This window comes from Mytilus edulis, chromosome 1, assembly GCF_963676685.1.
Source record: "Mytilus edulis chromosome 1, xbMytEdul2.2, whole genome shotgun sequence".
NCBI classification, from domain to species: domain Eukaryota; kingdom Metazoa; phylum Mollusca; class Bivalvia; order Mytilida; family Mytilidae; genus Mytilus; species Mytilus edulis.
Window position 1 is genome coordinate 125,088,265 of NC_092344.1, and position 17,068 is coordinate 125,105,332.

Here is a 17,068-nt window from a genome sequence, read left to right on the forward strand (position 1 = left end):
ATATTTTGTTTATTTTATTCCTTTATAAATACTTTGTATTTTTTTTTAATCTTCCTTGTGTTAAAATAAATATCAGATATTTTTTATAATTTTTTCCTTTTTTGTTTAATATATATACCTGGTATTTTTCTTTCATTTTTTTGCTTGATTCCTCCATCTTTTTCTTAGATTTCCCTACATTAGTCTCCGCCTCCTTCAATTCTTTCTCTCTGATGGCTTTAGCATTCTTTATTTTATCTTCCAGATCTTTGACTTTCTGTGAAGCCTTCTTTTGTACTTCTTCTGCATTCTTAGTTATTCCTTCTTGTTCAACTATAATAAATGTCACATGATATGGAGAATGGATCTATGAGCAAACTTCCACATGTGTACAAATGCAGGATTCATGTAGTTGACTGTTTTGTGATTATAAGCATTGTGTTTAAGTTTTATAACACTTGATTGAGGCAAACTTACATGTCAGAAAATTGAACCTATAAATCCAGTAATTTTTATGTTTATAAAGGGGCCTAACTCAAGAACATTAAAAGTAATGCCACCTAATTCAGAACTTGATCTATGTTTTGTGTTAATAAGCATGGTGTATAAGTTTCATAACATTTGGTTGAGGCAGACTAAAGTCAGAGAATGGAAACAAAACAATCATCAATTCTTTTTTTTATAAGACAGACTTACCTATAGAGGCCTGCAGTGAGTTGATTTCCTCTAACTGTTGGTGATGAGAACTCTGTTCCAGTCTGGCTTTAAGTAATTCCGATTCATTCACTTTCAGATCATATTGTTGTTTTATAGTAGTATATCTGTGAAACAAAGAAATTTGTCAATTAGTTTAAACATATTTATTTATAGTGGATGGGGAAACAAGTTTTGCAATTTATATTAATCCCTTTCCACTTTGCGGGTGTGAGTGCTGCCTTGTAGCGGCATTAGCCTACTCTTTTTCGAAATCTACAAGGGTGTCTTTAACGTGCAAGAGATATGGCTCTCTCTTAACACGGGTCAGCCATTTATCGTCCCCTTCCGACGGACTATCATCGTTTCCTCAAGATCATACTCGCAGATGGTGTCAAGGGAGAGCCGAAATTTAACAATTCAAATCACATATTAGTAATGTCAAATAAATTGACCCGCAGAATGTTAGCTACTGATGGGTTTGCCTTTGAAATGTAAGCTACTAATTAGTGGATTTTTTTGTGTCAAATATTGTTTCATCTACTAACAGGTTATGGGCACCTGTATAGAGTAAGTGTATAAATAAATACCTATCAGCAGTTTTCTTTATGGAAGCCAGTTGGTTTTCTATGTGTTGTAATTTCTCTGATTTCTCTCTCAATAGTGTTTCTGTTTCTTGAAACTGTTGAAGTTTCTGCAGAATGGAACCAGTCTGAGCCCTGGCACCTGTAATAGTAAAGAGTAGAAATCAACCCACATAATAGAACTGATCTCAGCACTGGCACCTATATAAAGGAAGAAGATATATTGACAAACACATAATATATTAAAACAAAAAGTAATCAGTGTTTAGTGAACTTTTCATTATATACTATATACAGTGAAACCTGTCCAAACCGAACACCAACAGGACTTTGCGTTTTGTTCAGTTTTCACAGGTGTTCAGATTGAAGAGGTAAACAGAAGTCAACATCAAAATAATTTTGGCACTTACTGACAAGGGACGATAGGCGACACAACAGACAATCTATTTTCATGATTTAGATATTAATGTAAAAATCAAATCTAGGTAGACAAAGATAGACGTATTGTACCTTTTTTCATATAAATCAAACGCTACTCCGTCAATCACGCTCCTAGAGTGTAAAGATATTAATTGTTCAATGATGTCCGACTTGGAGCGATTTTGCTTTTTGAATCAAGATCGTCATTTTCAACTATTATTTGTACACACGAGTTCTCAGACTAAACTGGCCACCTGCTGATTGATACATTGCCACAAGATAAGAGAGAAACAACAGCAGGGTTCCAGTTTATTCTCGGACTTTATCGTTAATAAATAGCAAACAGAAGTCTGCGTTAGCATCTGAATTATATATATTTACTAACGAGCCTTCAAAAAGCATTCAGAATTCGGTGTTGACAGGGTTCGTTTTCTTCCAGGTTAGATTAAAGTTAATTGATAGGGAAATTTTGTAGGACTTTGAAAATTGTTCGGTTAAACTGAAATTCAGTTTTATCAGGGTTCGGTTTACCCAGGTTTCACTGTATTCTGTTAATGTTTCGTTATGTGCTATATTTTGACATACCTCCTGTTAATGTTTCATTATGTGCTATATACTGACCTACCTCCTATTCATATTTCATTATGTGCTATATATTGACCTTCATCCTGAGTATGTTTCGTTATGTGCTATATATTGACCTACCTCCTGTTAATGTTCCAGCAGGATCAAAGGAATCTCCTTCCAATGTGACAGATTTCTTCATGATTCTCTCATCGAATGTCACTTTCTTGGCAGTGTTCATGTCATTACAGATGAATGCAGAACCAAACACAAACTCCATTGCTGCCTGCAGATCTTTCTCAAAACCAATCAATGACAAAGCTGTGTTAACATTCCCTTTACCAACCTAAAAACAGAAACATGTTCCACTATCAAGGACAATACTGTGTTGACATTACCTTTACCAATCTCAAAATACCGCTACATTGACAACAACATTTAAGTAAACTGCATCTTTTATTGTCGACATGTTTCGCCGATTAGATCGGCTTCATCAGGACAAAGTATACAAAATTAGAACCCCTGAAGTACAAAAAAATGGCATCATGTATGTGACGTCAAGATTGTCCATTGTTGACATTGCTATGGGATACTCTATATCATTATGTAATGTTGGACAGAAAATGAATCAAACATAGTACAATGCAAATGAAGTTACTAAATTTAGAGTTAATCTTTAATTGTACGAATTGTCTTTAACTTTAAAATGGTTGTAAACTATTCAATTTTAGGGCACACCCCTACCACTTCGACTGGGTTCCCTTTGGCCGGAGGTTCTTTATCAATCTCAAAATAGAAACATGTTCCACAATTAAGGACAATACTGTGTTGACATTCCCTTTACTAAACTTAATTAAAACAAAAGTTTGTCATTATAATCATTAAAATGGATAATTTAGAGACCCTTATATCCTTAATTCACCTTTTTGCTGCAAATTAACCCCCACTTCCTGTAAATTAACTTACAAGATTCTCTGCCTTCCTGACGACACCCCTGATCTATACACCTGGCAGATATTTTATTGAGAGGTATAATTGTGTATCGTTTCCTCAATTCACCTCGTGCTACAAATTACCTCCCCACCTCCCTCTATCAGTAAATTAACTTACAAGATCCTCTGCCTTCCTGACGACCCCCTGATCTATACATCTGGCAGATATTTTATTGAGAGGTATGATTGTGTATCGTTTCCTCAATTCACCTCGTGCTACAAATTACCTCCCCACCTCCCTCTATCAGTAAATTAACTTACAAGATCCTCTGCCTTCCAGACGACCCCCTGATCTATACACCTGGCAGATATTTTATTGAGAGGTATGATTGTGTATCGTCTCCTCAGTTCACCTTGTGCTACAAATTACCTCCCCACCTCCCTCTATCAGTTAATTAACTTACAAGATCCTCTGCCTTCCTGATGACCCCCCTGATCTATACACCTGGCAGATATTTTATTGAGAGGTATGATTGTGTATCTTCTCCTCAATTCACATTTGTGCTACAAATTACTGCCCCTCCCAGCCCTTCTCCTATCAGTAAATTAACTTACAAGATCCTCTGCCTTCCTGACGACCCCCTGATCTATACATCTGGCAGATATTTTATTGAGAGGTATGATTGTGTATCGTCTCCTCAGTTCACATTTGTGCTACAAATTACCTCCCCACCTCCCTCGATCAGTAAATTAACTTACAAGATCCTCTGCCTTCCTGACGACCCCCTGATCTATACATCTGGCAGATATTTTATTGAGAGGTATGATTGTGTATCGTCTTCTCAGTTCACCTTTCTGAAGCAGTTTTTTCCCAGTAACTTCAGTATCAACAACAACATTGTATAACTGAAACATAAGAAATAAACATTTATATCAAATCCTATAGAAAAAGGTTTAAATTAATGGTTTAATAAATAAACTAGATGCTGCAAGAAATTGGTTTTACTTGAAGGATGGAGTGACATTTGTGTCATTAATAAAAAAGCATGGTACACATATCAATTAAATTCCTTCTTTACAAATGTATTTCTGTTTTTGAAGACATCATCAAAATGTTTTTCATTCTAAGTCAGGTAAAGTGCACTGAAAAAGAAGACCTGTGTAAATAACACAATGTTTTGTCACGTATATTATCCAGTAATCAAATATCCCCAAAAAAGTTCAATTTTCAAATGCATCAGATATAACAGTGAAATTTAATTTTGAACTTAAAATAATTTCAGTTCAATAAATCAGCAATATCAGAATTAACTTTTAAAAGGAGTATGTCCAGTAAGACTTTATTTTGGCCCACTTTATTTTGGCCCCAAAATATAGCAGTTTTACAAAATTGTTAAAAAGTAAACTTTTAGTTATTTATTGGACAGTAGAATGCTTCTGCTACATAAATATGGGTTCTTTTTGACAATACATTGCACATATATTGGGTACTAGCACCATTAAGTCATGGTAAATTACTGAAATCTTCAAAATTCTAGCATTTTAGTTAAATTTTAGATGGTTTTCGTGTAAAAAGAAAGTGGACGCATTCGTGTTCATCCTTAATATTGAAATGTAACTTGTATTTTTTTATAATACATAACATATATAAAGGTTGAGGATGAACACAGATGCAGCCACTTTCATTTTTGACAAAAACCATCTGAAAAATGAAATTTTTTGGCATATTTGGTAGATTTTTCATATTTGAGCTTGAATCGGATCGTTTTTAAAGACTAAATCAGTTAAAATCTTTCAAATAAACTAATTGATTCAAATGAAATAGACATTTAAGTGTTTAAAAAGTGGTCAAAATCTTTCGTCAGATGAACCTGAAATTGGAGGTAAAAATCGGTCCTTACCGGGACCTTCTCCTTTGTAATGATTGGAGAGAGGACTTTGCAATTCTAAGTTGACACAAGTTTTTTTTTAACTTTTCTGAGATTGTAGGGATACCTACCTTTCCACCAGCAGCCACTTCCAATGCCGTAGCAGTTTTCACATCTCTAACTTTTATCAGTTTACAAACCAAACCATGAACTTTCCTTCTATCAAAATTCTTCTCTGGATCTTTGTAGTCAAATTGTAAATGGGGAAATCTGTAAAATTAAATTTATATTTTTATTTTACAATAAATGCATTACAAATAAATGGAGAATGTGTCCACGGAACACAGATGATGCCTTTGCATGGATATAAAATTATAAAGGGACATAACTAGTGAATTGTACAAATGACGCCACTAAAATTTCAAATAAATATGTTTTCTGGAAAAAAGCATTGTGTTTAATTTTCGTAACATTTGAGTGGCAAACTAAAGAAAGAGAACAGAAATTAATTTTTGAATGTATGGATGGACAATGGTAACCCATAATGGCCCCTTTGACACTGCGAAGGCATTAAAATATTAATCAATTAATCATTACAACTGTTTTTTATTAACCATCCTCATATATATATATCCTTTATATATTGTAAATTTAGGAGTTAAAGTAATCCACATTACTGTGTTCCTGTGTAGATTCAATTGTTTAAACCTGTTTTTTATGAGTTTGAATGTCCCTATGGTATCTTTCGCCCCTGTTTTATCCTTATCATACATATTTCAATATCCCTACATATACTCATTAATTTCTAACTTTATATCTCAAAATCTATGCACATTTAGCTAGAAAGTTACCATGTTCAGTGAATTAGAGTCAATTATTTTTTGAGGAATGTGTCTGAGGACATATATGCCCCGGTCAAGCTCCCCAAAATTCAAAGTTAAAAAGGGGCATTACTGTAGAACAGTATATAACTCGCTGTGTAAATGATCTCTGTCCGAGTTTCGTACTTTTAAGCATTGTGAATGAGTTTAATCAAATTTGGGTGAGGTGAATTGAAGTAACAGTGCAGAAACAAACAAAAATTGCAATTTTCCAAGTTATAAAGGGACATAACTCTAAAATGGTATGCGACTCGCTTCCCAAATCATAAATCTGTCTGCAAGTTTTGGTCTAAGCATTGTGTAAGAGTTTCATAAAATCTTGCAGAACTGCTGTTCTACTCCAGTGACAAGTTCCTTGAGGAGAAAAATCCAGCCTCATAGATAGTTGATGAAAATTTGGTGAAAAAAAATTTGGGCCAGTTAGTTACCTGCCAAATTTATTTAAAGACAGATAAGTAAATATATATCTACTGTTGAGTATTTGAATAAGTCTGACCTGGCCTCTAAAGTATCTAGTTGTTCTTTCAGTCTATGAACTTCTTGTGACAATGTTCTTCTTTCTCCAGCTAACCTTTCATCTATTCCTTCTTCATAACCCAATTTCTTCATTTCATTCTATTTATATATATAAAAAAGAAGATACTAAATCATCTATCTCTGAAGTTTTAAAATACCAACTGTGGGATCATTTTTTCTGATGGAACCAATTTGTTAAAATCAATGAAACATTGTATTTTATGGATAGTTGAATTTTATTAAAAACACATTAATGATTCTTCTTAAGTATACTTCAAAATCCTGAAATATAAAGTACATCACAAAAAAATCAATCCTTATTATTTTTTGGTTATTAACATGTACAATAAACAGCTACATTAAATGATGTATTACCAGTTTTATTTGGCAGACTTAAATATGATGTCTTGAAGGCTTCTATATCTATAAAACATAGGTTTTCTCTTTGGGGTCCAATGCAATGTTATGATTCTATTGTAAATTTAACTTCTTTGACAAATTGTGCGAGGCAATGCATTGATAAAATTATTTGTATTATTTGCTAATTTCTAAATTTTGCATACATTTCTCATGGAACTGTATTTTCCTGTACGTTCGGTATATTTGCTTCTGATTATGTCCAATCAACAATATTTTACCTCTAAGTTTTGCATGTTTTTCTTGATAGAATCATAAGCAGATGTATCTTTCTTGTAGTCTTGTTCTGTTTTCTTCACTTCTGCTTGTTTCTTCTTCACTTCATCTCTAGCATGCTTTAATCTAAGTTATAATTCATTAAAGTATATATCTGAGTAGTTAAACCCTTTCCAATGGATTCTAATTAGTTGTTGAGCAGTTTGTTCATACTGTATGTTGTTATACCACTGTCCCAGGTGAGGGGGATTGTTTTAAGCACTTAAAAAATGTTTAAATCAAATCATATTCTTCATGTGACACTTTAAATAAAGGAACCATTAATTCAGTGGTTATTTTCGGTTGGTGTCCGCCTTATATGTATTTTGTTTGTTATTCAATTATGTTTTTGAATTGTTATACATTTTTTCATGTTGGTCCTTTTATTAAAGCTTACTAAATGGTATGAATTGTATAGTAGTTGAAGGCTGAATATTCATATACAGCCATGTCATTTGGTATCTGGTGGATAGTTAGTCTCATTGGCAACCATACCACATTGCTTACTTCTATTTTCTGACAAATTACTTTACATTTTAACAACATCAATTCTGACCACTATAATATTATAACGTTAATGGAGTTATCTCCTGTTTACCTCATCTGAGCCTGTTTTGTTTCTGTCTGAGCTTTACTGATGTCATTCTTGGCAGCTAAAACACAATAAGCAAACAAAAATAAACATTTCTTTCCAATTATATGAAAGTAAAAACAAAAATTCACAGCATTCATATGTCAAAATATTTTCCTTCATTCAATCATCTATTCTATTAATTGTCATGGTTTGTAATTGTGTAATGTTGATTGTCATGGTTTGTAATTGTGTAATGTTAATTGTCATGGTTTGTAATTGTGTAATGTTGATTGTCATGGTTTGTAATTGTGTAATGTTAATTGTCATGGTTTGTAATTGTGTAATGTTAATTGTCATGGTTTGTAATTGTGTAATGTGAATAACAGGAATTCAGACTTTCTGAATTACAGATCAATTGAAACTGGTCTTTTGTAGGGTAAACATTCTGAATCTCAGTCACACAGAAAACATGCAAAAAAGTGTTCCCAAAGAAATGAGGGGATCTGAGTGGCAGGGTTACTTACTTAATAATTGATCATTCAGTGTAGCGTCCTCTCCATCTGTATTACTAGACAGACCAGCACTGACAGCCTGGAATCTATTTTGAGCTGCAGTGTAGGCCTCCTGGTCTTCATTACTCTGTGCTTGTAGTTTTTCCAAATCTTTGGCCACTTTGTCTATTTCTTTTTGTTTAGACTGTAAAGTTTTCTTATCCTAAAAGAAAAAGTAAACCCTTTTTTTAACATCAATTTAATAAAACCTATACTCTTGACACATACATTGACATAGGGTAAATTCACTATTTGATGTACTGCTTAAACACTTGTATTTAATGTCAGTTATAAGATCATGAAGCCTTAAATTCATTTCTTAATTTTGTGTATTATCAATATTGGTGTGATTGAACAGTACATTACAGGATAAAGTGGGTTGGGTTACTCATCTATGAAATAATGGAAATTGTTCTCTTCCACCCATGCTGGAGATGTCGCAGTCAGGACCATATGGTGATGTAAATAGCACATATCTTCTTTACTTTTTTTTAACTATGAGGAATCAGGATATAGTAAGACTTTATAAACAGATTTATATCAGAACCCTTAGTTATCTTAAAACTGAGGTCAATAAAAGTTAATTCGTTAACCCATTTATTCCTGGTACCAGATTAATGCTTACATTATCTGACTGTTTAACAAGATCTTTCCTTTTTTTCTGTTCTGCTTTGAGGCCTTCTTTCTTATTGTCGACAGCACTTTGAGCAAGGGCCTCTACTTTCTGTTTCTCACTTAGATTATGTTCTAACTTCTGTAATACACTTCCTGATTCTTCGTCTCGTTTCTTCTCCAGTCGTGTAAGTACCTGGCTTATTTCCTTTATTTGGTCATTCATCTAGAATAGAGTTAAAGTTAAAAATTCATAAATGCACATTAGTGATTACATTTTCAACCAATGACCATAACTGTTGTTTGGCAGAGTGGTTAAATTTCATATGGCACTGCCAAAAACCTGGCAGAGTGGTTAAATTTCATATGGCACTGCCAAAAACCTGGCAGAGTGGTTAAATTTCATATGGCACTGCCAAAAACCTAGCAGAGTGGTTAAATTTCATATGGCACTGCCAAAAACATGGCAGAATGGTTAAATTTCATATGGCACTGCCAATAACATGGTATAGTTGTTAAATTTATATGGCACTGAAAAAAACCTAGCAGAGTGGTTAAATTTCATATGGCACTGCCAAAAACATGGCAGAATGGTTAAATTTCATATGGCACTGCCAAAAACCTAGCAGAGTTGTTAAATTTCATATGGCCCTGCCAAAAACCTAGCAGAGTGGTTAAATTTCATATGGCCAGGGTTTAAGCTAGGATTTTGAGGGCTTTAGTCACTTTTGCGCGCTATTAAAATCAACCTTATTTTGTGTAAAAGCAATGGAACAATGATGTATATTAATACTAGCTACCTCTTTTGACTTAGTCAGATTTTAAGGGATTGAGGCACCAGCTTGATTGGCAGTTAATGTATGATTTGACTGTATTGGCCATTTTTATGAAAGATTCTGACATGGAATCCAGAAATTTAGTTCACAATTTCTCTTCAGTTTGTTCCAGGGGTCATTCCTGATCAACAAAAGTTGGATTCTATTTTTTTTTTAAACAAGGAATCACAGCAGAAATTAATTTGCAATGATTATTTCACTGCATAATTATTATCCTTATAAAACGTCTAAGTCGATATTTGGAAATCATTTCTATCAAGCTGGAAATGTATAAAAATCCTTTCTGGATCGATTATAATGACTGAAAGGAGGTTGTAAACAAATCAACACTAGATCACGTTTACTACTTTCGGTTTTAAAATGAAACGAAAACGGGAAGTGACAAGTGGATAATAAATTCAAAACGAGTCCGGATTCATCAGGAAATTATCATTTTTCGATTTAAATTCCTTTAGTAAGAGATATATATTTGTCTCTCTCGTTTAATTGATTCTAAATGATTTCGTATTTTACGTTTTTAATGTCTATAAATAGTCAAAGGAATACTTTTACGCATGCGTAGAACACAATACAGGAAGCACCTGTTTAAAACATTTTCTCGTGAACTTTTTGAATAAAAACATTAAAGTTCTTTATTTTAAATGGAAATTGTCGAAAGTTTTTTAGGAAAATTTAAATCAAATATGACGAAAATGCCTTCGAATGACGAATCTACGACAAACTATCTTCAGATTGTGATCGTTTGGGAAATATTGAAATTCAAATGCGAACTGTCCGGGTTGTTACATTTTTGATTAAATGACGAAATTATACTCCTGGTTGTTGAAATGCCGACTGACTGATTTTCCTGGGGAAATAATAATGATGGTCATTCAATTATATGGTTAATTAATAAATAACGGATAAGTGACCCATCTGATGGCGATAAGCGGATTAGTTGTAATCACAACTTGAAACACCTGTTGAAAATGTTAATTACCTGGAGGTCATAAACTTGTCAAAAACATGAAGACAGGTAGATTTATAGTTTTTATTGCGAAATTCTTTTTACACTTTCAAAATTAAAGTGACGAAATTGATTTGAAAAACTTTCGTCAATGAGAAAACCCTTTCTTAAAATACGAAAGTGGCGAGCGCTAGCAAAATCACTGCATATGGCACTGACAAAAACCTAGCAGAGTTGTTAAATTTCATATGGCCCTGCCTTAAACATGGCAGAGTGTTTAAATTTCATATGGCACTGCAAAAAACATGGCAGAGTTGTTTAATTTCATATGGCACTGCAAAAAACATGGCAGAGTGATTAAATTTCATATGGCACTGCCAAAAACATGGCAGAGTGGTTAAATTTCATATGGCACTGCCAAAAACATTGTTTTTAAACAGACTGTAGTTTTGAATGCGATTGTTACATGGGTTACACCCTAAATAGTTCATGATCATTGTACTAGAAAGCTACTATCAATCTCACTTTACCTTATTGCATTTAAAACTTTAATGATCCATTTGACCTCTTCTATTTTAATGATCTAGCTTTACCTTACATTGCCTGTTTTTACTTTAATGTCATGATCTCTCTTTATGTAACCTCAACCATTTAAATGATCTAGCTTTAATAGAAATTGATCATTTCAACTTTCCCAATCTAACTTTATCTCACCTCAACCATTTAAATGATCTAGCTTTAGAAATTGACTATTTCAACTTTCCCAATCTAACTTTATCTCACCTCAACCATTTAAATGATCTAGCTTTAGAAATTGACTATTTCAACTTTCCCAATCTAACTTTATCTCACCTCAACCATTTAAATGATCTAGCTTTAGAAATTGACTATTTCAACTTTCCCAATCTAACTTTATCTCACCTCAACCATTTAAATGATCTAGCTTTAGAAATTGACTATTTCAACTTTCCCAATCTAACTTTATCTCACCTCAACCATTTAAATGATCTAGCTTTAGAAATTGACTATTTCAACTTTCCCAATCTAACTATCTCACCTCAACCATTTAAATGATCTAGCTTTAGAAATTGACTATTTCAACTTTCCCAATCTAACTTTATCTCACCTCAACCATTTAAATGATCTAGCTTTAGAAATTGACTATTTCAACTTTCCCAATCTAACTTTATCTCACCTCAACCATTTAAATGATCTAGCTTTAGAAATTGACTATTTCAACTTTCCCAATCTAACTTTATCTCACCTCAACCATTTAAATGATCTAGCTTTAGAAATTGACTATTTCAACTTTCCCGATCTAACTTTATCTCACCTCAACCATTTAAATGATCTAGCTTTAGAAATTGACTATTTCAACTTTCCCGATCTAACTTTATCTCACCTCGACCATTTTCACTTTAGTATTCTCTATGGTTTCCTGCATCTCTAATAAATCGTCAGCTGATTTCTTTTTTCTTTCCTGGATAAAAAGTAAAGTTATTTAAATTGAACTGATACTGGCAGACTTAATAGCCACAACAACTGAAGTTAAGGCTAATTAAATGGATGGTACATTTATAAAATTTGAATACTATAACTAATATTAAAGGGAACTCAACTTTATGTGAGAGACAATTACCTTTTCTACGGTGAAAACTATACAAAAATTGAATAGATGTTAAAGTATAAATACCTCAGCACACACATACTGGAAAGCTATATATAACTTGTTAAGATGTTCCAGTTCTCTGATAATTTTCTGATATTCTAGATATGATGATCTCTCCTCTTTTAGTTTGCTCATTGTTGGTGTAATATCTTCTTTAACAACCTATGATATAATTACAGTTGTATCAACATTGAATAAGCTAAAAATTCTTACATTATAGAAAAAAAAAGACAATGGACATCATAAAGAAATTTTATTCAATGAATGAAAATTATATTCAAGTCAAACACCTTCTAAAATGTCTGCAAATACACACTGTTCTGCAAATTAGATACACTGTTTAATGCATTTCATGTAATACAATGAAGAATAGTTTTTCTTATCTGTAATATTTGTTAACACACGAGATGTGTAAAAGTGATCATTTATCACATCCCCCAGAAAGATTGATTATGTCATTATGTTGAATTTTTTTTTCTGTAAATATTACATTTTCATGATGTGAATAAGAGAATTCACCAAAATTCGTAATACAACTTGTAGCATTTTATAAGGATTTCTTCAAAGCCTTTTCTCCTTCTTATCAGTTGTTTCATCAAAATAGGATGTAGATTGGATCAAGGACACACACTGGCAAAATTCAAATATTGGGGAATGTACATGATTGAGGATCAGAATCAAAGAAAACAAGATAGTGACTTCAAAAAATATCCCAACCTACTTGTCTTTCATTTTGAGCAACACATATTTTTATAGCCTTTTTACAAGTGTTTCATACACCCAAAGTAATCTGATTTATTAACTTACTGGTTCTTGTTTCTTACACACAAAGTCATTTAATTTGATACTAATGTATCATGTGCTATTTAATAACTTACTGTGTCAATCTCACGAAGTTTAGCATCTTTCTTTTCTATTGTTTTTTGTGCAGCTTCTTTTTTACTTTCATATAATCTGGTACCTGCAGCCTCTTCTATCATTGACAATATCTACAAAGGTTAACAGGGTAAGAGTCAAAATTTATACAACAGACAGAATCATTGACAATATCTACAAAGGTAAACACGGTAAGAGTCAAAATTTATACAAAAGACAGAATCATTGACAATATCTAGCATTCTACAAAGGTAAACACGGTAACAGTCAAAATTTATACAACAGACAGTGTTTTCTTTATAAGTTTCAAGTTAAGTTAATGAACTTTTTTCTTTTCTTATATAGCTTTAACATGGCAGTGTTAAGAAATGTAGAAATGTGGACATCAGCATGCTGAAATAGTTTTAAGTTGTCAAAAAATCATCAAGACAATAGTTATATAGGTCAGCATGTATCAGTCAGGGGTGGTACTTAAACAAGTGATTTCAAAATCACTTCTTTGAGTGATTTTGGCTGTGAAATATTTAAAATTTTTGCACAGACTTTTCAAAATCACTGAAACAAGTAATTTGAGAAGTTAAAATTTAATCACTTCAATAAGTGTTTATAACCTTTTTTTGATATTTTTCCCACAAGCTTGATTTTTTTATTGGTAAAAAGACCAGAATTCCATTGAAAAAACAACTATGTACATGCAGAAATTGTCATTTGCTTGATAAGCCTGCACGTGTTTACAGTTTATTTGAATATGCAAAAACTGGAATAATTTGTAGATCAGGACATAACCTTAAAATAAATCATTCTAATTCTAAAGAAAACCAATCAGGTCACCTAATACTGTTGACCTTTGTCTGATAGTAAGAGTAGTTAATGAATATTTGATTACAGAACAATTCCCAAGGGTACTTTTATAAGCTTTAGCGCACTAACTTACTGCCCAAGCGCACTGGTGAAATTGATATCAAAAGATAAAGGGATAATTGATTTATGTAGGAAAATTATAGAAAAGTTTGTGAAAATATGGAAAATCAATGAAATTAGCATTTGAAGATCAAAGAAAACACCAAAATCACTTAAATAGGTGATAACTGAATATAAAAAATCACTGAAATAGGTGATAATGAAATCACTTGTTTAAGTAGCACCCCTGACTGATGTATATCATATTTGTATTTTGTTCATTGTTTTTTACATCAATCAGGCTGTTATTTTTCTTTTTTGAATTGTTTTACATTGCTCATTACAGGCCTTTTTTTACTGTAAATAAAGGCAACAGTGGTATACCGATGTTCAACATGTTTTTTTACTGTAACAGACTATGTGGTATAGATTGTGCTAAGTGAAGGTTGTGCTGTGACCTTTTTTTGTTAGCTTCAATGTAATTAGGTCTCTGGTTGGGAGTTGTCTCATATATTACCTCTGGAGGCTTCATGTTGAGTACTTTAGTGATTCTACCCTGCATGATTAGGAAATGAGGATTGTTTACATTCAGTTGGACAGATCTGAACAAATCCTGTACTCTGGTATTGTTAGCATTACTACCATTAATCAGGTATTTGTTCCTCCCTCCAATAACCACCTGAAATAATATATGGTTAACATTATAAAGATCTGAACACATCCTATACTCTAGTGTTGTTAGTATTACTACAAATAACAGGATTAACATAAAAGATGACCTGTTTGAAAGCTTTCATTATTTCTTTAATTCTCTCTATTCTCTAGCAAAATATGTTTTATCTTTTATCATACATTTTTTGTAGCATCTTACATCAATGTTACCTAATGTACCCATTTCAAAACTAACAGTGATTCTCCACAAACAACTTCTAAATGTTTATACCTGTGGCTGTGTTGCCCCAAACCCAAAGTAACACAATCCAATGATCACAAAATGTTCAATTTTCTATTGTGTTGATATCGATTTTGTCATTTTTTTTGTATTGTGCAATAATCTCTCCTATGCTAGCCTGTGCATCCCTAGGAAATACACAAGAGATGATTTGATTCCTGTTCAATAATACATGTACTACCTGTCTAGTAATGGTAATCTCGTCATACTGTTCATATCCCAATGGGCTTTGCTTTTTATCCATGTTGTCAAACGTAATACTGACAGTGGCTTTAGTGACACCAGCTTGACCATTTTTGTATACAAGTTCCTGCAGATTTGTTGCTCTAACCTAAAATAACAAATATTGGAAAAATTGTATATAAGATTTGGAGTAGATGTTATCATGTTGATGTGGACCCTTCTTTGATTAACCTTGATCATCACCACTTAAATTAAAATATTTAACAGATCATGTAACATGAATATACAGTAAACTAACAGTTAATCTGTCCCAGTTTCATTATGATGTGTAAATATATATGCTGTGTACAAGTTATCATTTTGTGCAAATTATAATTTATATTTTGACAAATGTACAAATACATGTAATGCCTGTACAAATTGCAATTTGTACAAAATTTGACAAAAGAATCAATTATAACCTGAACAATAATTTATAATATGGATGCTGGTGGAAAAAGGGATTGATACAGACTAAAGCACCAACAAGGAAAGGGACATATGAAAGAACAGCAGATATACATTTTTTGTAATTGGAGCATATTTAATTTTAAAGAGTTCAGAGCGATTTCAAGATTCACTGAACAGAATTTCTATTGTTAGATTTAACATGAAATTGAAAGGTCAACTATTATTCCTTTAGATGTTGATCAGGTGTTCAGATAGGTATACAATAGATTGCAAGTTTTGTCACTTTAGTAGAAAACTGGTTATCCCAATTTTTAGTAAAGTGCATATGTTGATGCATATAATGCTAGAGATTATAGCCAATATAACTAGAAAATGCCATTCTGCCCTAATTTGCTTTAAATCCAGTGCAAACAAATATAACCCTCTATAGAGGGATAATTTTATCCCTCTAAAGAAGGATTATCCCTCTATACAGGTATAATCACCATATAGGGGGTTTGTTCCCAACCTGTTGAAAGGCAAACGACTGAATCTGACAGATAAAGGTCAATCTATCGACACAAAAAGTACCCGTGTGTAAAATGTTTACGCCCACAAACAGCGCCATCTATATTTTTTTCTACAGTATCTTTGAGAACGATTTTCTGTTCTGTAGTAAATTAAAACTTTAAATTAACTAAAACATAGAAAAGTAAGTGTATAGAACAAATTGACAGATATATTTGCACATGACTGGTTATGCATGATACACTGGCAATGTGCGCAATGTTCTTTAATCCAAGATTGAAAATTAGTTGATTTCCTACGTCAAAATGGCGGATTTCAATGTTTACATTTTTTTGGTCTCACTAATTAGCGACAACAAGCGTCAAGAAGCGACAACAAGAAATATTTTAGCGACAACAAGCGACAAGAAGGCTATTTAGCGACAAGAAAACATTTTTTTTTATTAGATATAAAGAAATTTGTATTTAATGGTTTTTTTTTAACTATACGAGCAGATATGTCTAATTAAAATGTTTATTTATCCAAATATAGATAGACGAAGAAATGAAACATTTGTGAGGAAGAAAGAGATTGTGAAGTTTATATTAGTACAGTGTTCCAGCTAGGATTTGAAAATAGAGGGGCGCGTTTTTAAAAAGGGCACTTTAGCGCGTTCTCACTGAAAAAAATCAAATACTTAATATTACCACATAAAGACATATTTTTAGCAAGCATGTAGCTTAGTTAAATAGCTATTATATACAAGTTTAAAAATCATTTATTTAAGAACATATAAGTTAAAATCAAACTGATAGCAATAATAGACATTACTATATTCATTTCTCTTTCAGAACTACAGATTTTTTCAAAGAAGAGTTCAAATGCAAATAAATATTAAACAACAATGACAAATCTTCTGTTTTT

General features: G+C 32.3%; 1 protein-coding gene across 1 annotated transcript in view; it reads right to left on the bottom strand.

The window, feature by feature from the left end:
- Positions 1–17,068, bottom strand: part of LOC139518813 (structural maintenance of chromosomes protein 2-like) — a 36,938-nt gene that overhangs the window by 14,589 nt on the left and 5,281 nt on the right. Inside the window, exons 2-17 of the mRNA XM_071310403.1 lie at positions 15,207–15,356; positions 14,591–14,752; positions 13,176–13,286; positions 12,322–12,459; positions 12,031–12,108; positions 8,860–9,072; positions 8,208–8,397; positions 7,708–7,762; positions 7,076–7,196; positions 6,418–6,536; positions 5,172–5,310; positions 3,932–4,078; positions 2,382–2,586; positions 1,263–1,398; positions 676–800; positions 119–312 (exon numbers count right to left, since the gene is read on the bottom strand). Of these exons, the coding sequence (XP_071166504.1) occupies positions 119–312; positions 676–800; positions 1,263–1,398; positions 2,382–2,586; positions 3,932–4,078; positions 5,172–5,310; positions 6,418–6,536; positions 7,076–7,196; positions 7,708–7,762; positions 8,208–8,397; positions 8,860–9,072; positions 12,031–12,108; positions 12,322–12,459; positions 13,176–13,286; positions 14,591–14,752; positions 15,207–15,356 (2,283 nt within the window). The remainder of the gene's footprint in view (positions 1–118; positions 313–675; positions 801–1,262; positions 1,399–2,381; positions 2,587–3,931; positions 4,079–5,171; positions 5,311–6,417; positions 6,537–7,075; positions 7,197–7,707; positions 7,763–8,207; positions 8,398–8,859; positions 9,073–12,030; positions 12,109–12,321; positions 12,460–13,175; positions 13,287–14,590; positions 14,753–15,206; positions 15,357–17,068) is intronic.